General features: G+C 38.9%; 1 protein-coding gene across 2 annotated transcripts in view; it reads left to right on the plus strand.

The window, feature by feature from the left end:
- The window catches only part of ARHGAP8 (Rho GTPase activating protein 8), an 81,673-nt gene extending 60,729 nt beyond the window's left edge, over nucleotides 1–20,944 (plus strand). For both annotated transcript variants that reach the window (XM_071733282.1, XM_071733281.1), the window contains 4 exons: nucleotides 5,802–5,879; nucleotides 6,534–6,662; nucleotides 9,629–9,732; nucleotides 16,844–20,944. In XM_071733282.1, the coding sequence (XP_071589383.1) occupies nucleotides 5,802–5,879; nucleotides 6,534–6,662; nucleotides 9,629–9,732; nucleotides 16,844–17,041 (509 nt within the window). In that variant the 3' untranslated portion in view covers nucleotides 17,042–20,944. The remainder of the gene's footprint in view (nucleotides 1–5,801; nucleotides 5,880–6,533; nucleotides 6,663–9,628; nucleotides 9,733–16,843) is intronic.
- Nucleotides 20,945–22,823: the final 1,879 nt, after the last annotated feature.

Here is a 22,823-nt window from a genome sequence, read left to right on the forward strand (position 1 = left end):
CAGACCATAGTTTTTAAACTCTGATGCACAGCTTGAGTGTACTAACTGGTACACATTAAAAAAAAACTGTGTGGCAAAATCCATTTTTTTTTTTTTTTTACAAACCCTTCAACACCTGGAGACAGCTTTTAAGGGAACTTTTATTTGATTCATTGTAAAGGGTGGGTAGCAACTGCATTGTTCAGATCTGCATGAAGATGTCAGGTTACAAAGGGCAGGGCTGGTTCTCAAGCCTATCTCAAATATTAATACACTGTCACTTGTAGGTACACTGTCACTTGTAGGCACTGTCCTTATAGGTACCACAGGAGAGTCCAAAGTGATCACTGAGACTTCTAAATGAAATGGTAATAACCATGCTGTTGAAGTTTAATGATAAAGGAATAAATGATCTATGATATTATTGTCATGACAACTAAACCTGTCCTTTATCTGTTATTTGTTATATGTTATATGTTTTTATTTGTTATTTGTTATATGTTATTATAAAGGTGATTAAACTTTCCTCCACAGCCCTCCTCAGGAAGAGCAGCAGATCTTGCTAATGGAGAAAGTTGTGGTTCCATTTTTTTTAATGTGAATCAATACAATCTGGTGTTGTTAGTCAGAATGGGTAGAGATGGATGGTTATGCATGCTGAATGTGTTTGGATTGCTGCAACTTAGTGAGTTTGCCTCTTGGCCTCCACTTCTTGTGATCAATCAAATATCTTTTAAAAATGCAACAATGGGCATAGAAACATTTCTGAGTTCTTGGCTCTTTTGTTTTCATATGAATGTTTTTACCAAGGGTTCACGGAGATGAGATATAAATCCCAAGACTGGTTCATCTGCCATCAGATAAAAATGAACCTTGTAATAAGCACAGTTTGTGTTGTTGGTGCTCAGGCACTGTAAATAAATTATGTTCAGAGGTGCCAAGTGTAAACTGAGAATATTCATTCATGAATCCAAAGGGTAGAGACTATGCAATTCAAAATCCAAGGACCCAAATAGGCTTTGGATTCTGTGGAGGATGCACAGTTCTACATCCTTGCTGCTGCTCAGGTTTTCAGTAGGGCTGGAACTGCCACTACTCTTCCCCTCTGCTCCTGATCTTCTTGTGCATCTTCTTGCAGCAGAAATCATCTTTACTAATGGGGGACATCACGCTCCTCTGGTCTGTATTTGCTGCACAGAGTACAAGTGAAAGAGGCTGTGCAATCTCCTCCTTAAAATTTGTACTCTATTCTAGCTTTTTACAAAATTTCACATTTGTCCTAGACATAAAAATTCACAATTGACAGTAGTTTAGGCATGTAAGGTGTTACACTGAAGATGGACAATTAAAATATGCTATAAACTAATCACTTCTCATATTAGAAATCAATAATATTTTTTTTTAAGTGAACTTATTACAGTCAGGTAATCTGCAAGATGTCTAAATCATGTGTATTAATGAGAATGAAAACCACATCCAAATCAGGGTGGACACTTCCTGAGATTTGACAGTCAAAAGAAACATTTCCAAACTCAGTTTGGGACTCAAGGAATTCAGATGTTCGCTGTGCTTTTTCTCTTTTGAATGCAGACAAATTAACAAAGGTTTTTGATGCCAACAACCCTCAAATCAAGGATGATTGAAAAGAAAAGAATGTAATTTTCCCATCTTTTTTTCTTTGACAAGTTTGCAGCAATGTGACAGCATGTGTTGCTTTAATTTACCTTTATCAGTTTTGATTTTCTGTGCCTTTCCTGTGGGAAAACGGATTGGGGGGTGGGGTAAAAGGGGGTTAAATATTTTTAGCAACAACTTATTAATGTGGAGTGTGACACAGTTGTGTCATTGCACTGTGAAATTTTGTCTACTGTGATAAAAGCCATCTTACTTCAATGTGGAATGAAGTGGCTGCCTGTTTTCATTTATGATTACTGACATTTAAATAATTACTCAGTTAAGTTCTCAATTGCAGAATCACTTTTCATTGAACACAGATGGCTCCTTCTCTAGTCACATCACTATGCTTTTTCTCTGTAGCACTTAATATTAAAAATAAAATTTTGCTGTTTTTCATCAGGAGAGCTTAGTGCTGGGTAGAAAAAGCCCACTGACTGATTATCTATCTATCTATCTATCTATCTATCTATCTATCTATCTATCTATCTATCTAATCTTTTTTGCTGCAGGGCAGGGAGAGGTTTGTGCTAAGTCGCCTCAACAGGGGCTCTAGAGTGTTGATAGAATATGAGTGACATGCAGCTGGGTGTTTATCAGAACTGGAAAGCCCAGGTTAGCTGCTCATGTCAGTCACCCCTTAGCAATGCTCTGACAAGCACTGCTACTCCAGGGCTGGTATTCTCTCTGGACTTTGCTACCCATGCTATTAATGCCTATTAGTGCTGTACAAGTTGAACTTGCACACCAAAACAAAAAAAATCTTTAAATGAGTCATGCTGTGGAAAGCATTTGACTGAGGAATACTAACTGAAATTAAACAGAGTGCTTCAAAATGATTTTTTTAAAAGGAAAAAATAAATTATTTGAGATATAATGACTTCAGCCAATTTTGTTTCTTCATCTTATAACTCAGCTCTGGAATGTATTCTGTCTGCAAAAATAAGACGAAGTGAATTATCTTATTTTAGTGTGGCCACCTTATGTTAGCTTAATTATGGTAGTTCCAAGAACTGTTTGGTTTGGTTTGTTTTTCTTCCCTAGTGTCTGAAAAGAAAGAGATGGGGTTGGAGAAAGTTATTCCTGGTTGTGGCTATATATTTAACCTCAGTGGTTAAATGAGGTTAAATGACCACTGAGAGGCTTCAGGTCCCCTTCCTCCTTCCCATCATTTATTATGAGACCTCAGCTGGGGGCATATGACAATGCTACTCAGGCTTTGTGACATGGGAAACACCCTCATTCAAATCGTGATTTCAGGTACCTTTCCCTGCCTAAACACAAAAAGCACTGAGAGCAATATACTTGAATTTCAAAAAAAAAAGGAAGCATTCTAATCAGTTTATATCCATCACAGAAGTTAGAAAAATATATTGCAAAAGGCCTGTTTTTGTACCCAGGTTCATTGTTTTTCCTCTTCAGTAGCATAATTATTGTTGACACATATTTATGTTCACCATTAGGCTGAAATTAAGACCCATGTTTTATTTTAAAATTTCGGCAATATATTATTTTCTGGTCTAAGCATCTTTCATGCAAAAAAAGAGACGTGGCTATTTTGTTTCTGTGGGTCTTTACTTTAGAAGGAAAACATAGTTGGTTTGGTTTTTTTCCTAGGAACTGAACTATCCCACATTTAATTAGTGTCAAGTCCCTTGGATATGTTGCCCACAAATCTAGGAAGGGTTGGAGATACATATTGGTAGTTGGCTTTTTGCCACCTGAGATCACACAAATTTCTGTATAGTGATTCAGTTTCTGCTGACCTGGAAAACAAATCCTGGAAGAAGCACAGATACTGCCCATATCCCAGATTTCTGTAGATGGGGATAAAAGTTGCTTTCCCCCCCTCAGACTACCAAAAAACATATTGGGCAAGAGCTTAGTGTTATGTGTCATTCCAATAACGCTGATGAGCTGCAGGGCCAGACAAGTACAGCTGCTGCCTACGCTACAGATTAATGACTTTTATTAGACTCTTGAAACCTTAGCCAATAAAGGCATAAACATGTTAAAAATTTATATTTATTACAGTGAGTACAGTGAGTTTCACATCAGATTAAAGCATTAACTGTAAACCAATTCCTGCAAACTGACTTGTAAGTGTTTATGATGTCCATTTTCTGAAAGACTTGTTCTTACAGAAAACTTCTAGTCCACCAACAGCCAGCATAAAATTCTACAAATTCTCAGGAAATAACTGTATTTCTTGTTTGCTGAGGGCAATGCCTTGACAAGGTAACTGTTCACAGCTGCCACTTCCAAAACCATGTCTTTAGACAGGTTGCCCTATAAATCTAATGGAACAGTTTTACTGCAGTGATGTAATTTGCCATAACTTTACTCAACTGAAACATGGCCTGGTCAGGAATAAAGCAAGTGGCCATATAGATCATAATTATTGTCCATTTGATTCCTTTAGTAACCACAGATGTGCTTCTTATATACCAGGTTGAGATATATTGCTTCCAGAACTGAGTGCATGGGCTCAAGCTTTAATATTTAACTTGGAATTTAACAGGCAAAAGCATAAATGCTTAGAAAGTAACTAGGAGCTTTATTCAGCTTTATTCCATCTAAGCCTCAAGATCTAGTCAGTGGAGCACTTTCAAATAGAGCTGGGGGTTCTTTGCCAAAGTCTCTGAAGCATGTCTATGAAAATTTATTTTGAGAGTACATGATCAATTATTTTTAGTATACTGATCCAAATTCATACAAACAGTGCTACATGCTATTCTGTAAGGAATGGGTTCATTTAAAAATTTTGTAATAGTTTGCTAATTTTGCATTTATAAAATATGCATGCAGCCTGGGTGAATTTACAAGAATGGCTGAGTATCATTCATTAATGTACATATGACTCAAATTTTTTTCTGGAATGCCATAAAGGTTCTTGATCATGCAAATAGAGGTATATGTACTTAAACTGAAATACACAAATATTTTGTTCGTTCTGGCTACTTATCTGCTGAAAGATAAGTGTGAAAAAATAAAAAAGTCTACCTGCTTTTCCACACTTGCATAAAGAAATGTGCAGCAGCCCCTTCAAGCAAGTGAGTGGTCTGCCACTCTTCTCAATAACATCAGCAATTTAGTGTTTTGTCAGACCAGCACAGGCTAACATTTCTGTTTGCTTCCAGTAGAAATCATTTCCAGTTCAGACTACATGTGAGCCAAACTGGGATGGGCAGAAGGAACAGCAAAAACTGGAGAGGAGAAAAGAGAGACATAATGATTTTGCTGAACTTAAAAGCAAGAACTAAAAGTCTCCAGAAAAGTAGCACTTTTTGTCCCCATCCTCTTTTGCATAAGAATTCAGAAAAATAGCTTATCTTGAAAGCTGTGGTCGAAATTAGATCCTTGCTTGGATGCATTTTATTGAAGTTCTTCCTTTATAGCTGACCTCAGATTTCAGTGAGTCCAAGACATGAAAGAAGACTAGGCAGGTACTCCTTAGTAGGCTTATGATAAATATTTTAAAAGTCTCTCAAGAGCAGAATCAGGTATTTCAAAATACCATGAGCAGGCAGAGTCTGAAATCCCACTGACAAAGAGAGGTGGAAGGAGAGTAGTCTGCCCCAAGCTACCTTTAAGCTGGGGAGGCCAGCATCCCTCTGATGGTAAAAAATAGGCTCCTCCATGCAAAGATCCTATGAAACATTCCCCAGCCTAAAGGACATTGTCTCACCCACTAGCAGAAGAGAAAGCTTAGGGAATCTTTGCAAATACCCTCTTTGGTTTGCTATAGGTTAAAGGCAAGGAGAATAACAGATTTACAAGTGTTGTTTGGGGCTCAGTTTGCAGATGCACTCAGTGAGGGTGGGTATATAAGCTGCCCAATCAATCTAAACCTCCTGCCTCTGTGTCATTAGGTGCAATTAAAAACTACTTTTAAAGAAAAAAATATAGTTGGCAAGACACTCTAAAACACTTAAGGAAAGGTGGTAGTATTTCCATGAGACACTTTTAAGAAGGTGTTGTAGGCAATGTTGCAGTGTTATTTGATTGTACATTCTATTCTCAAGGACTTTATTTCCAGAAAATGAGGGTATCTCATGAGTTTGTTCCCAAATGTTCTGCCTCTGTTCTGTTTCTGACTGAACGTGACAGCTTCCACAGATGAGACTTGCATTAATTGTTCTTTTCAGGACTACAAGTAGAGGGTCTCTTTAGAAGGTCAGCCAGCATCCAGACCATCAAAGATGTTCAGAAGCTCTACAATCAGGGTAAGCTGTCATAATATCCCTGCCAGGGCTGTGTAAGGGCTTTGTTAATCTTGATTTTGTTGGTGAAGCAGAATTGCAAGCTTTCTTGTAGTTAATCATAAAAGCATTTGTAACATAAAACAGTAAAAACACTAGTACAGAAACCTGAAAGATAGCAACAGGCACTTAAATATTACTAAGTAGCAAGTCACCAGCTGATGTCAGAACAGGGTGTACAAAAATCTATAGCTGTTAATGAACAGTAATTTTTGAGTAAAAGTGGTCTGGTTTTTAATAAACATTTGTATTGCCTCTATACAATTTGAATTTCTGTAGTTCCAAAGTACAGTGTCTTTGTGCCATTTTGCCTCTGATGTTTTTCCACAATTATGGCAAAAAATACAGTTTTGCCTAATTATTCATGAAATGCAGTGAAGAAATTTTGAAAGTCGCAGGTGTCCTCGTGATGTCATTTTGTGAAATGCCTTTATGGAGAGAATCCCTTATAGCAGGGTAACTAAAACTCTAGGAAAAATTTTAAGAAGAGAGTTGCAGGAGGTAGCAGCAGCAGAAAGCCAAGAGGTTTTCTGTTGAAAAGTTACTGTGAAATAGTTTTTAGGGAAAAAAAAGTAAAACATGTGCTTTAACATCCTTTTTATCTTACTCTTCTTTTAGGCAAGTCTGTGAATTTCGATGATTATCATGATATCCATATACCTGCTGTTATCCTCAAGACTTTCCTCAGGGAACTCCCTCAGCCTTTACTAACATTTGACTGTTATGATCATATCCTTGGAATCACCAGTGAGTATAAATAAGATTTAGAAAAAAATTATACAGCAACTTGAACTGGGTCTGGCTAATGAATAAGCATTCCTGTTTGCTAACCATGACCCATAGTTGTGGGTATATAATATTATTAGGGTTTCACTGCAACCACAAATGGACAGCTTCATAATCCGTACTTGAGCAAAGTGGTCAGGGTCTCTCTCTCTGCTTTTTGCAAAGTTTACTGGTTTATCTTTAACTCATACTGCATTATTAATAATTGTATCAGACCTGTCACTGTCATGGCACTGAGTCAGCCTCAGTGGTAGAATTTATGGCAAAGCATCTCTAGTTTTAGCAGCAGCATTGGTGGAATTGTGTGAACAAAGCTTAGTTGGTCATTTGTGCTTTTCTTTGCCTTTTTTTCCTTTACTTTTTTTTCCTGTGGAGGGGAACTATTTCCATAGGACAGCATACTGTGAAGAAAGGATCTAAAGTCATGAGAAGACATTGACTATCTAAAGATACATCACTACATGAAACCAGGAATTATAAAACTTGAATTATTGGCACGGGCTAGAATTTTACAGTGTTGGCAAGGCAGCTTCCTAATAGATGGAGGTTGAATATCTGAGATCCCAGAATATCTGAGATCTGTAGCCAGTAGTTGCAGAGACTGGTATTTTACTCTCCAGCTATCGTCAAGCTAGCAGGGAACCAGCAGAGTGTCCAGTAACAAGTCATAAGGACACATTTTCCATGACCTGTTTTTTGAGGAAATTTTATATTATTATGGAGTATGGCTTTCAGCAGAGTCTGTTAGCATATCTCTGGTGACCATGGGCTGATGCTCTTGCAAAGTGTAGGTTATCATCACATGAATGCTGCTGTTGGGAAAGATCACTAAAATGATTCAGAGTGAGGATAAATCTCAACTGCAACATGATTGTGAAGTGTAGAAGTAAAGCAAGTTTACCCAGATATACCATGTTCTAGGTAAAATTCCTATAGTATGCTTAAGCAGTAGCTTAAGATAAATATGCTGTTTCGTGTCATTACATTAGTTCATGTATTTCTAGACAAAAAGTTAATCAGGTCATGTTCAGAATCCCCTGAAATTCTGTACTATTTTGCTAATTGCAAGTCTGGAGGTTGCCAGCTTCCAAATCAAGGATTCATCAGTGAACTATCTTAGGGCAATGACAAAAACAGATCTATACACAGAAAGATGGTAGAAATGGAGGGGCTAAAGACAATCACTCAGAAATGGAGAGAATAGGAAAAATTTGAAAAAAAAAAAAAAGTATAAATGCTAATTTTTACTGAATCACTCTTGTACTAACTTTCCGGACATGATATCACTTTGTTTTACAGCTAAGTGAAAAATGAGAACAAGTCTGAAAAGAGTTACATGATCAGTGCATTGTCCTAGGAACACTGGGATGTTTTGCTTGGCAAAACACCTGTGAAAATTTCATTCCATGTTATTTTTGTTTGCTGACATTTTGAATGCTGACAAAATATGTTGTAAAGTGGAGAATTCCTCCTTGGTCTTTTGTGTTCTGCAGCATGATATCCGCTATTTTTTTCCTGATGCTGTGGTGATATCCTGATTTTAGAAGATCTTAAGCTTGAGAGCCAAGCTGGACTGCAGCTTTGTGAATGTAGTGCAGAAGGAAGCTGTGAAGAGGCAGAATCAAAGACAGCTGTCTTGGGATGATTTAAAAATTTTTATTCTGTCTCCTAGAAGATCCCAGAACAGTGTGTGATGTATCTATTACATCTCTTAACCTGCAAACCCAGAAATACAGTATCACTGCTCTAAAGTGCTTTGAAATGGTGGTGAAACTTTTTAGTGTCTCCTCTGAAACTTTTTTTAAAGAGTTATTTGATGGGAGCTGTGAAATGAATTAGCTGAGTGACTGAAAAAAAAAGCATCCTAATAAAACCTGAAAGCTTATAATTGTCAAAGAACTTCTTCCTTGGTCATGAAATCTGCTAACAAGAGTTGCTTTACACAATATTGCTACTCTTCCTGCATTATTTACTCTGCAGAAGGCTGTAAAAAAATTTTGGAGATTCAGATTATTGTGTCTTAATGAAACAGGTGTCTTTGCTGTACAAGAAATATCAAAACAGCTCATCCCAGTATAGCTTCATGTATTTAATTCAGAGCTTTTGTGCATGAGCTGGTGCACACCTCTACTGTGCCAAGGAGAGGGAGAGAGAAATGCAAAAAATGCAGAAGAAACATCAGCACATATGGTCTGGTTAGATCAGGCATGATTGTAATCATCAGACCTTTCTCCAAATCAGTGTTATGCTTCCAGTATTAAAATTACAGTACTCTAGAGAGGAAAAAAGTCACTTGATCCAGCATATAATATGATTTTATAGGATAAATATGGTATGTATTGAAATATAATCCAGTGTCAGTGTAATTCTCTCCCTGATTATCTAGATGTTTCAATGGGTTTGGAGTCCAGTTCTGGTTTTGCCAATCTGTAGAAATCAGTTAATGAACCTGCTGAATTTCATACCTAGAAAATCCTTACCCACCAAGTGGCCATCTCATAAAGATAGAAAAATTTCCTGCAGAATCACAAAAGTGTTTTTAAAGTTAGTAGAGTGCCAAAACAGCATTTTGGTCAGGACTGTGTCTCATTAAGAATAAAATCAGGTTATAAAAAGTAGGCGCCTAGATTCAGTGCATGGAGAGATAATGGCATTCAAATCAAGACCTTTGAAAATCCTCTCTAGTAAGTAAGTTATTTCAGCTATTTCACTTAATCATGAAAATACTCTGGAATTCAGCCAGAAATATAATAATACAAAATATAATAGGGACATTTAAAGGGATGTTAATGCTACTGTGGAGGATAGAACAAATTAATTTTGTGGTTAGTTTTACAGATTAATATCTAAGTACCAGAAGAGATAAAGAAGGAGCTATTTTTGTTAATATTTTTATGTTTTTAACTTGACTGACTTTGACATTGCAGGTGTGGAGAGCAGTTTGCGAGTCACCAGATGTAAGCAAATAATTCAAGAGCTTCCTGAACACAATTATGTTGTTCTAAAATATCTGATATGCTTCCTACATATGGTAAGTAGAGGCAAAATTTCCAAAGTAGGGCCAGTCTTTTCTTTCTAAATTCTGTTCTTGTTAACTCAACACTGAAAATCTCCACAGAAAGTAAAACTGGAGAATTTTAACTGTGGTGAGGTCATGGTACAGTAGTTAATGGAGTGGATTCAGGATGCAGAACCCTCTAGTTCTAATAAAAATCATTGTTAAAAAGTTATCTGGCCATCCTTTTTCCATGAAATGTGTAGATGTAGTAAAAACTACAATATAAATTTAAATGGAACTGTGCTTGTACTGGTATATCTAAAAGTCCTGTTCCCCCAACTCCGCATTCACAAATTAATGTTTTTCTTGATTTAGTTTTTGGTTTTTTCCTATTTTGGATAGAAAAAAGGACTGAAAGTAATGTATGTGTAAGTTCCATTGCCAGAAAAAAACTAGGTGTAATCAACTTTCTTTGGTTTTTGTCAAAAGTATAAATCTTGAGCACCTAAACACCAAATAAATCAGTGTAATTTTAGAAAATGATAGAAATATTAATGAGCTTTAGAAAAACAATCAGCAAAATACTATGTATTAAAACTTACAAATAGCATTTTTCTGTTTGAAAAAGGATTCCATCCTGTAATTTACTGCGATGTTAAATGAGAAACTTTAACTGTGACAGTTTGCAAGGTTATCAGTTTTACAAGTTTTGCATAGTGACATTATTTGGTTGCCAGTTTAGGTGCAGGAAAAAGACAGCAACAAGAGTGTAGGTTTCCCTTCCTTCTGCGTTGCCCAGTGCATTGCCTTTTCCAGATTGCATTTTGCAGACCTCAGTGCCTAAAACTGAGCATCAGGGTGCAGTTGGACACCTAATAAAGTGACCTAATCTTTAGAATTTCTAAGAGCCCAACAACACAATTGTGGATATGGAATGATGCTGAATTTCACCAGTGAAGGAATGAGACCTCAATAACTGTTCTTAGCTACATGCTTCCCATACTCTACCCAGCTGCATATTTCAGAAACAATTACATTTACCCCTTTTTCTATTAAAATACTAAAGAAGAGCAAGTTTAAAGGAAGCACATTGATATGACCCTCAGAGGTTGCAGGGTTCCTGTAATACCCACACGTTTGTTTACTCTTACTCAGCTGAACTGTAATGCTATTAAGGAAATCCATATATGTAATTTGCTATTATTTTAGCATCTGATATCTCTCCTCAGTGTTATGAATTATGTAAGTGGCTTTGTTCCAATAATAGTTGCACCATCTCAGTGCACCTTTTAAAAGCTGAATACTTGAGATGTTAATGAGCTGTGCAGAAGTAATACATAGTGTTTTCTGTAATTGGGCAACAGAACATTGCATTATTTTTAAGTATTCCTTGTTATGCAAAGCACAACGTCAAGTTGATACTAGTGCTCAGATCTGCAATTTTTGCTGAACCATGGCTTTTCATCCTTAATTTCTCAGGGAATATTTGCATCTGGAAAGGTCACAGGAACGTGAAACCATCTAGAAGCCAGAGATTTCTATTCATTGCAGATCAGTGTGCTGCACAAGCTGCCACAATTCAAACTTTAACAGACCACTCTACCAGTAATCCTAGTTTTTACTTGCAAGCATCAACCTTCTTAAATATAAGAGGCAATTTAATTCTTCCATGAGCTCAACCTTGAGTAGTGGAAGAGGTACTTGTGATAATTTCATGAAGTGGGATGAATTCTAATCACTAGATGCAGGTTTTGAACTCTCCAGGTTTGATACAGGCTTGTGGAAGAAGAAGAAAAAAAATCCCTGTTTTCTCTGCAGTCTCAACCCCCTCACTTAATGAAACAGCTTCTTCTATTCCAAGGGTGCTACAGCAAGACAGTGTAACTGCTACAGAATTAAAAGAGACAAATTTAAAAAATAGGTCAGATTCCTTTAACCTTATATTAACAGTGATTTTGCTATTAGTAAGCCTGGTGTGCTGTGAAAGGTGTAAGGCTGTTGATCTCCATTTTACATTGCATTTGGCCACTAGAGAGGGATCTGCAGAGTCCCATTGGGGTTGCAGTGGACTGAAGTCACGAGGCAGAATTGAGCAACCCAGGAGCAGGGTGGGGAACAAAGGCCAGTTTTCACAGGTCAGCCCCTGAATAATGTCTGCAAAAAAAGTGTCCATGCTGCCCAGCTGACCTCAAGAGATCAGTGTGCACAAATCAGTGGTTTTGTTCCACAAGCCCTGTGTTGCACATGCACATAAAGTGGATTTATGAATGCACATGCAAACTTAAAGAACTCAAAGAAATCTACTTCAAATGACTTGGCAAAGCACACTGAGGGCTACAGTTAAACAGTTCTGAAGCCAGAAATAATTTAGCTGAAAACTATAATTGTCTTTTTCTATGACAGTTGAAGGCTAAACAGTCAACAAAGTTTGTAGAGGCAATAACATCATCTAGGTTGTCTTTTTATATCTATGTCTTTGGTTTTGGTATCTATAATTACACATTTTCCCTCTCTGCTGCTTATTTCTGTCCCTGCAGTCATGCATGATGCAGGGGAAGGGTGTCTGCCTTGGCTGAAAGAACCATTGCAAAACACTGCCAAATTCAAATTGTCAAACTTGGACTACCTAGAAAAAAGGACAAGGTTTTGGGGCCCATGAGCTATGCCTTAGATCTGTAACCAAAGCAGCAAAGTCAAAGCCAAGAGTGGGAACTGGGAAAAGTCTTCTGAATGAATTAATAGTTTGTCTCCATCACTTGTCCATTTTAAAACTCTAATTAGCACAAGCAAAGCTTGGGGGTGGCTGAGGATGATGAGGCACATTGGGAAGGATGAGATGACTAAGCCTCAAAGAGCACATACAAGCAGTTGGCACATCTGCAAGGTAGCAAAGAGTGGGGGATAGAATCCTATATTTCCAGTCAGTTTGCGGGGGAGTTTTAATGTCTGGTAATTTTCTTTTCAAAATGTTTTGTGGAGCTCCTTTCAGCATTGTGACTGAGAAGCCAAAGAGATGGTTATGTCCTGGTACTTTTAAAATTTGATGGTACTTGGCTCTTTCTACCATCTGTATGTCACTAAGTTCATTGGGTAGTGTAGTGGCTGTCTTGTTTCACTTGTGCTTTGTCAATGAGGGTGCTGAGATGCAAGTATCTGGAATCCAAAAATCATCACAATGTTGCTGGGAGAGCTGGATGTTTATTTTGAATTAGTGGAGGTATTTTGCGTTTGTTGATGTGGCACTAGATCTTCAGTGTTTATGCCCAATGATGTACAAAAATTATGTTTCATTTTTCTAGAGGATTTTCTTTAAGTATAGGCTGACACTACTTAATGATTTCACTACATATGTTCCAATGAAAAGGGAAAAAAAGCAACAAAGTGGAGCTGTGTAGTTCTTTGTTGTAATACTCATCAGTGATGTTCAGATGATTCCTTCAAATTTATGATCTAAATCCTTAGAGAACTGTCTCTTATTAACTTGTCAAGTTGACAGAACAAGTGTATTTTCACTTGAAGCAGAGATGATGGTTACTAAATTTGCACGGTACTCAAAGAAAGAGGAAGTGGGTAGTCCAAATACTGAAGGTATCATGATTTCTTCAGTAGAACATAGCTCTGGGGAGCTGTTATTTCCAAGGATAGCCCACGGAGAGGGTGGCTGGCTGCATCCTACCCTTAGATGGTCTAGTGTTAGAAGAAAACATGAGCTGCTCACGATGGTGTTGTAGAAGAAGTGGATGTGTTTGTGTCATTTGAGAAAAAAATCTGTCATTGGAGCAGTGAGGGGGTTAAATAGTGTGAAGCCTGTTCTCTCCCCTTGGGGAGGCATAAAATCATTACCACTGGTGTGACAAGGATTCCTTGCTTTCAGCTCTTGATGAGCCAGAAAAGAATCTTGTGGAGAGAGTGGGATTCAGATACACTCTTTTTCTTGGATGTGCTGAGGAAGGGATTGCTGTGCATCTTGGAGTGAAGCAACATGCTGTGCTGTGTCTCCCTTGAATTCCTGAGTGTCAGCCTGATTGATGACTCACAGATAAGGCTCAGTGTAGCTCTGCCTCGGATGATATAATCCACTGGTTCATTTTATCTTAAGGATTTGCTCTCTCAGGGGAAAGGCTGTGTCATTTCAATGTTGCCCATCTCCTTAACTTCTTGCTCAGAGTGTGGTAGCGAGTGGGAAGGGATAATTTCATTCATCTTGGAGTTAGAAACATTCTTTGAAATAGTTGGCTTACAGAAAAGAAACAAATGTAGCTCTACCAGCAAGTTGGAGTGGTGTTGCTTTGGATTGAATTACTGGCCTTCAAAGCCAGTGGTGAAGTTAAACTGGATGTGTTTCAACTAGCACTTGAAGATAGGACCTGTACATGACTTGATGGATGGACTGGGTCAGGGAGCACTTCCAAAAATCAGGGAAAGACAGCTGCAACGGGTTTGGATCCTTCCACCCTCCACTGTCCTGATGTACTATGCTGCACACTTCTGTGCTGTCACAGGGTACCTGTCCTGTATACACTTAAGGTACTTGCAGCAAATTCAGAGAAAGGCAACCAGTCTGATAAAGGGTCTGGAGAACAAGTCCTGTGAAGAGAGTCTGAGGCAATTGGGGCTGTTTGGCTTGGAGGAGGCTGAGAGGAGACCTTACTGGTCTCTACAACTACTTGAAAGGAAGTTGTAGAGAGGTGGGTATTGGCCTCTTCTCTCAAGTAAATAAAAACAGGACTGAGGAAATGGCCTGAAGTTGCACCAGGGGAGGTTTAGACTAGGTCTTGGGAAGAATTTCTTTACTGAGAGAGTAGTTAGGCATTGGAATGAGCTGCCCAGGGAGGTGATGGAGTCACCATCCCTGGAAGTATTTAAAAACCATGTAGATGAGGCATTTCAGGATGTGCTCTAGTGAGTGTGGTGATACAGATCTAGTGGGCATGGTGGCACAGGTATTGATAAATGTATTTTACTTATTTTATTCAGTGGTTGACAGTTGGACATGGTGATCTTAGAGGTCTTTTCCAACTGTGACAATTCTCTGATTCTATGATTAGGATGTCCAGCACTTATCTTTGCTTTTGTGTTACAGAAAACAGTGTGATGGGCTGTAGTTCTCACTTACTTTTGAGACTTTCAACTGAAAGAAATACCAAAAAATAATTTATCATTGATCCACAGGGGTTTCACGATACATTACACAGTTTGGACACAGACAGTATCAGCCATTTGATGCAAGGGCCAGAACTCAGTCCTTGACCTTGTTACATTTAGCAGCATCCAAATGCCAGCTACTTTCAGGGTAATACCTGTGTCTACTTATTAACAGGGTACTCTTTGTTGTCCTAATTGCTTTCCCTCCTCAGATATTTTTAATATCAGTTATTTTGGTAGTAGTTTAGCTCTTGTTTGAGCTGATCTCATCTGAAGCAGATTAAATTAAAAAGATGGGCTTGTTTTTTCTGTATAGTAAAATAGTGCATTAAGAGCAGTATGTGAAGGTCAGCAGGCTATACATTGTTCCTACTCTAAAGAGAATGATGTGGGTTTTGCATAAGGTCAAGAAGCAGGCATTGCCATTTTATCTGATGACTTTCTGTTCTCAGGTTGTGAAGTCAGTGCATTGAAAAGATGGTCATGGCACCAGTATCTCTTTATTAATAAGCCTTTCTTTTATCAAGCCCTGTTTAATGACCTTAAAAACAATTGAAGCCTTTAATATTCATAGCAGTAGTATTACAGTAGCTCTGCTGTCCTAGGAGAGTAAGGCAAAGATTGGAGGCAAAAATAGTTCCAATTATTGGAAAAATTGATATGGTTAGGAAGAGAGTTGTTCACTTTGGGGCACACAAGTGCATCTTCATGTCCCCCATGACTTCCATCCTGTGCATGTGTGTAAATGTTGTTGTATTCCCCCAATGGTTGAGCAGACAGGTTTCTTGCTAGGTAATACACCAAGGAGGGTGAGAATATGCTGTAGGAGACAGAGGGGAATCAAACCTTCATTACTGGGTAGAAGCAACTGGAGTTTATGCATGTACTAAGAAGTGTTCACATGATCACAGTGTTTCTTAGAGTCACCTCTAATGCCCTCAGATTTTTCGTGATACTACAGAACTGCCTTATCAAGATGCCTATGGCAAGACAGAAGTGGAGAAGCACTGAGAAGTGAAGTCTTTGCTTTCCTATCCCCCTTGAAATTGTAGCAGAAGAATATACGGGCAATTTGCCCAATAATGCCCCATTCTGTGCAAGATGACAGCTTCAGAGTAACCTGCACATTGCAGTTTGGGACTGTGTGGTGTTCCTGTAACAGTTTATTGATGAACAAATGCAGCCATCAGCCTGAGAACTGGTTGAATTACCTAGGTCAGGAGGAGTCAAGAGCACCTTCAGCTTGTTGGCTCTTTACAGTAACTGAGAACTTTTTAGATAGGACACCCAGGCCATATTGGGCTTTAGATACCAACCATGCAATGTAGGAGAGCAGAACACACACAGATTCCCTGCCAAGTTCACACAGAGATAAAAAACTTGTGCTTCTCAGTTCTGGGCTTACATCCACAAATAAAAATAGGACACATCATCCAGGTGCAGAACTGATTTCAGTGCTCTGCATTTTACCTACAGCCCATTTTCACCCCTGTTGCTTTAGAGGAATTGGGTGGATGTGGAGATACTTGGAGGTGAATCAGTGGGAGAAAAATAAAACCCTTTTAAAACCCTTACAAACAGCTTAAGAAGGCCGGAGGTTTTTTACTATGGAGGACTTAGTACAACAGCAGATGGGACAGCTGTTTGTGTCTGCTGTCCTTTCTCCCCTAGCAGAGATAGCAATAGGTTCCATACAGAAGGTTGAAAATAATTTTTCTGGCATAAGGAAACAATTCTACCCTTTTATTTAACTTATTGACATCTTATCTTCTACTTGAGGGACAAAGACTCCAGTGGCCCCATAGCTCTAGGATGCATAGCCAGTGCTAAGGCTGCTAAGGGGACAGTGATGTTCCTGAGGCTGAGATCTAATCCCCAGTTGAGGGGGATTAGACTGGGGGGAGATGATTTGGTTATCCTCAGTACAGGGTGATGTCTTGTCTCTGACTTTCTGGGGCACATGTCTACATACCCCTTATCCATGTTTATGTTTTTCCAGGTTTCACAGGAGAGTATATATAACAGAATGACAGCATCCAGCCTGGCCTGTGTCTTTGGTTTGAATTTGATCTGGCCATCAAAAGGAACAGCTTCCCTGAGTGCTCTGGTACCTCTGAATCTCTTCACTGAACTACTGATAGATTTCTACATGAATATATTCAACTCCCGAACAGTGCCTGGTGAGATCTTACCTTAATGCTTCCAGAAAGGCAAATGGAGTATGGCTGCCTGAGGAAAAGGTCTCCATGCCTCAGCCAGTGGGATCTTTCTGTTCAGGTCTCTCTCCTGTGAAGAAAACTTTCTATACAGAGTAAAGTTGCTCTAGCTTTCCAAATACCAAAGAGGAGGAACACACTGCCCGATATATTCTTATCACATAGGGGAGAATATGTACATAAATGTTGAAAGACCTGTAGGTCAAAGTGAGTCCCCAGCAGACAAAAACCCCCTGGTATGTTTAAAAAAATAATGACACTCTGTGCCAGTCTGTCATTTCTTTGGGGATCTGAAGACCTCACTGTATGGTACTATTTTCTGGGACCATGCGGAGCTAAGTTCTAGACCACTCCTGAGTGTATAGCTTTCTTCTTTTCTACTTTTTTTTTTTATATACAAGTTTCCCTATTAAGTTAATAAAAATTAAATCCTTTTTTTAAGATGCTAAAATTTCTAAACTATTTTTTTCCATAAAATCCTATCTTATGCAAAAAAAGTGTGGGCAGTTGTGGTACATCAGGTTTGCAATTACCATGGAGAATAAAGTGTTTCCTGGGTAGTTTGAGTTGTGCAGACAGCTAACTAATTATGCTTGCAAATATCTAATATGTTCAGTTAATCATTGTAGCTGTGCATGCAAAGTGTGTGGATTTTTTTTTTTTTATTGTAAGTTCAAACAGGGAGCAATAATGTTATGGGATTTTTTTCCCAAAATACTTAGAATTTTCATCATTGGAGTTATATCAGTGAATGCATAATACAGAATATAAGACAACTTCTTTGAGAAGAGTACCCCTGATGTTTGGGTTGCATTTTTTTTGCAGCTTACGTTGATAGAAATTTGCTCTTCAAATCAGTTTCTCTGTAAAGTAGTAAGAGCAACAACTTGAATAATATACCTATTATCATTTTTATACGTTGAAAGTCTATTATTAGTCCCAATGTGAATTATTAGCCAACACTGTGGGAGAATTTTCAGTGTTTTCTTTCTAACTATGCCATTAATACCACTTGTATTTGATGAACTCTAACACAGTGCTGTTTCGTTGTTTAACTTTGATTGGTAATGAGGTACTATAACAAAGTTATAATTATGTTTCCCTACAAAGCAAAAGAAAATTAACTAGTGGTAAAAAAGGGTAAGCAGTATTTTCCCTAATGTTCTTGTCTTCCTGATTCTGTATAAAGCTTTGAAAACAGGGATTATTTAGACTTCAGTAAAAGTCATAGCCTCAGGAGGACAATTTAGGTATCTGCTCCAGTGCAAACACTGAGAAACTTTTTATCCCATAGGTTCCCATGAGTTGAGAGTTTTTCCTTCTGTCCTTCCTCTTAGTGCTTACAAATTGCCTGCCTGTGTAAAGGGTGCAGCCAAATCTTATTGCAAAGGGTAAAGAGGGTTCATTCTTGTCAGCATTTTCAGGAAATAACCAAGTATTCAGAAGGCTGTGGAATGCTGGATGTGCCAGGCCTTCCTTTGCCCAGTAGGTGTCATCTATAGCATTAGGCAATGATGAAAACTTGAAAAATACAGAGGCTTTAGAGTAAGGTGAGTTAGAACCAACTTCTCACATCACAGTCATCACATTTGTGTGTTTTCCCCAGTTCCTCAAATATCATAAAGACAACTTTTTGGTGTTTTCTGTAAGTAATGACCACCTATGATTCCCACGTAAATGTTGTCTTGCATGACACAGAGAGAATAATTAGCAAGTATTCATAATCATTAAATTTCAGCAAAATGAGATTTCTAAGGATAAGATTTACAGTTTTGTAGTGCAGCTCATCAGTTTTGCATCTGAGTTATCAGTGAGAGCATCCTAGCCCTGTTGTACTGTGAGAAACAAACACAGTTATGTTCAGCAGTGTTCTGCAACTTGGCAGCGTGGCTCTGTGCACCCTGTTCTTATGGGTGAGGAGTATGGCTTCTGGGAATTAGCAAAACCTGTATATTTTGCCACTCTCTGACCTTGGTTAAAATACACAAGTTAGGTTTTTTTTCCAGTAAAAAGGAGGAGCACCAAGTGAAAAGTACAAGGAGCATTCCTTCAGCTAATTTGCCTGCCATGTAGACACAAAAGAGGATATTTAAAGCCAGACTCACTTATTCTGTATTGGTCAGTGCCAAACTGCTGGCCTTCCTTTTAGGTGCTTTGCAAACTACCATTTTCCAGCAATTTATAGCTCCTCTCATTTAGTCAATGAAGAACAAAATGGCATTTTCTCTCATCTCAAGGTACTTCTTCCTTTGAAGAACCCATAGCATCTGTTATCCACCAGTGTGGGCAATTTGATGCTGCTTAGAGAAAAGTAGAGGTTCTGGTTCTGCCATTACCAGTGGTGAGGGAAGAGTGAGGCAGGGGGACACAGGGGTTCCCACTCCCCTTTACCTTCCTACCTCCCCAGCAGGCAGCCTGAGGCAGAGATAGGGAAGGTGCTCACCTTCACCCCAGCCTTTCCCTGTGACCTTGCCCTCATGGGAAAGGGACTTTCCCAAATCAAAGGCACCTGGAGAGCAAAACCCTCCTAGCAATGGGACCCAGGTCTGTGCCTCCTACCCCAAAGGAACTGGAGAAATCTCCATCTGCAGCAGAAGCCCCCAATCTCCATTCTAAGTGCCAGACTTAACTATGACATTAAATCAGTTCTCATGAATTATTCATAGGGTTTGGAGTGAAATTCATGTTAGAGAAATATATGTTTCAAATTTCCTGACTCTAAGAGGAGTCCTGGAGGTGTCCCCTGCAGTTACTTTGATAACAGTTTCTCTTTACAAATGATAATTGCATGATTCGAGCTTTTGTACAGTGTGGCCTTGTGAACTCTTCTCTCATATCAAAGAACAATTTTCAGATCATTTCCATAGCAAAAAGAAAGTGATTATGGAGATAATCTGTTGGAAACACACATGCTGAATTTCAGTTTAAAACAATAAAATGCAGTCATGGAATGAGAAATCAAGTGTTACCTAGCTGACAATATACAGCGAATAAATTGCCTGAGCATTTTAGTTTACTGAGCTGTTAGTAGTTGAAAATTGGTCCCAAGATTAGTCTGATTATCAGGATGCCTCTAGCAACAAGCACCAAAGGGGAAAGGGAATACTTTTCTACCCTGAATCTATGAAGAAATGTAAGAACATTGAACAATGTCATTAACCAAGGAGAGTCTTTGCAGTTCTTACAAAAAACTTCCATAAATTATTATCACTTACACAAGTGCGGATGATCTGTCTGTATGTGCTGCACTCCTCGAGCAGCATCCCTCACAGAATCTCTCAGAGATAAATATAAACTTTAATATGTTCATCCACTTGTGAGAAGACTAATAGTTGAGAAGCCCCAGATACTTTATTCACGTTCAATGTGTACTTAGGTAACAAGTTGAACCCTTAATGGGATTGATGCTACAGTCACCCCCTCCTAAATTTCTTCTCTTCTTGTCTTCACAACTCTAGAAAATGTAGGTTTGCCAACTCTCCCACTTTTCAAGTGACCATAAGGGTCTTTGGGTGTGGGGGAAGAAAGTCAGAGAGAGTTATTGCCAGCACCTCCAGTTTGTGAAGTGAGAAGCTGATGTTCAGTTGAAGCTCTGCTGACCAGACACATCCCTTCTCATACTCTATTCACTTCAAGTCAGAAGCAAATATTCTGTGCTTTCATTAAGCACATCTCCACTGAAGCCAAAGGTATGCCTGTGAGAAGTATGTAAATCGTGTGTTAAATTATATGTGTGGCTGGTGTGTCAAAGGAGTTCTGCCTTTTTTGCTGGAGTAATACTCATTTTCATCATCTGAAGAGTTTGATTTTTAAAAGAGCTGATTGGAAAAATGTTTCTGCTGGAACATGCCAACTCAACAAAAAATAAAAACCTTTTCTTAAAAGGCTTGGCTTTGGTGCTGGTCTTTCAGAAATAACTACATTCTTCCAGATAGCTACCTGCATGCCTCTGAGCCATGGACCCCAGGCTCACCTAGGGCCCAGCTTTGGTTCTGCTGGCCACTGCAGTACTCCTGAGCAGGGCAAACAAGCATTGCTGCTTCCCATTCCTGGTCTCTTTCGAGATGGCATCACGTTTCTGGATGTGGAGTTGCAATTATTGCCAGAGGTAAGGAGGGAATTCTGCTGGAGCCAGGGGAGACGACACACATAGCTGACTGATCATTAAAGATGACTTTTTTTTCTGCAGCCCTGATTTCTCCATGGTGCAATCATCCTGCAGAAACTGCTTTCCTGACTGGCAGTCTGGCTGTGGTTCCCAGAGCACGAGGTTGTCACTCACAGGATTTGGGTTTGCTCCTGTAGTTGGGAGCAGCTGAATCTGATGCCTTGACCCAAAATGCTTTGGGGGGGCAAAACTGCAGAAGCATGAACATGCTTCTCCAGTCTACTACCTGCTTCATTTCCTTGTGCTTCAGTCCTCAAAAAGTTACCCAGACAATTTCCCAAATAATGCAAACCTCTTCAAGCCTAATATGAAATTAGGATTTCTGTCTATCTTTCTGGGGGGGTTGTTTGGCTTTTCCTCTGTTGCATGGATTGTGTTCACTAGTACTGAATCTTATTCTCAAATCATTTCTGCACTTCAACTTTAATTGCCCACAAAAGCAGTTTACAGCCTCTTACTGTTCAGTCATAAAAATTATCCCCTTAATTAATGGGACAATAAAAAGCAACTGTAAAGTGCACCAAATTTCATCATCATTAGTGTCTGCACTGGATTTCTGCAGCAGTCAGAGAAAAGTCTTCAGGTGGGTGGATTTTTGACAATTCTCCCAAGAATTTATTGACCCAAAGCTGTCCAAATAGTAAGGTATTTCTTTTTTCTGTTTCAAAAGCTTCCAAAAAAACATGTTCTTCCCCTGCTAGTGTTTTATTTTTCTTTCCTATACATTTTCCACCCCTTCAAAGCTACATCTTCTGCCTATTGCTGTTTACATCTTTCTTCTGAAGTCTGTCAGCAGCCTGCATAAGCTGGGGATGGTGTTCATGCTCATGCACAAATCCCTTACTGCATTTTGGGGGAGATAGGGGTGGTCCAAGGCTCTCATGGGCATTCTGTGCCTGGATAAACCAAACTGAAACTACAAGAGGTTTGGTTCTGTGGGGAAGTTTCAGATTAATGTTTGAGTGAGTGAAATTGCCCAACTCATGTTTCCCCCATCTCTGAAGCAGAGAGCTGGCTATGTTTTTGATAGCTAGACTGAGCTTTTATTTCTAATAATCCAACACTTGTTGTGATGAAGGGGAAAAGAAGTTAGGAAGATCTTTTCCTTTCCATGTTTCCCATCAGTTCTACCCTTAAACCTACTGTACTGGTGCACACATGAAATGCAGCCACAGCTGATGTCCAGTAAACCTAATGTTAATGTTAATAACCATGTCCAATACCAAACAGTATCTCTTCTGGCTTCATAGCTCTCTAATCAGAACATGTGCACAGAGCTGAGCAAGGCACAGGCCTGGTGTTGACATCTGCCTTTGTTCCATGTTTGGGGTCATATGGGGGATTTGCTTCCCTCTTCCTTTCTCAGTTGAGGAGCTCCTTCACACTCCAACTGCAGCAGCCACCACCCCCAAATGCTTTCATGTTTGTTCCATCAGCATGGAGTACTTAATGCTGCTGCTAAACAGCTACAAAGGAAGATGTGGAACTATCACAAGCTACTTTCACCTTTGCAGAAGGATAAGGAGACCTCCATTTTGTTCCCATCCCCACATTCTATTCTCCAGCTTTTTTCTTTTCCTTATCTTTGGCTCGTG

The sequence above is a fragment of the Heliangelus exortis genome, chromosome 1 (assembly GCF_036169615.1).
Source record: "Heliangelus exortis chromosome 1, bHelExo1.hap1, whole genome shotgun sequence".
Taxonomy (NCBI): Eukaryota; Metazoa; Chordata; class Aves; order Apodiformes; family Trochilidae; genus Heliangelus; species Heliangelus exortis.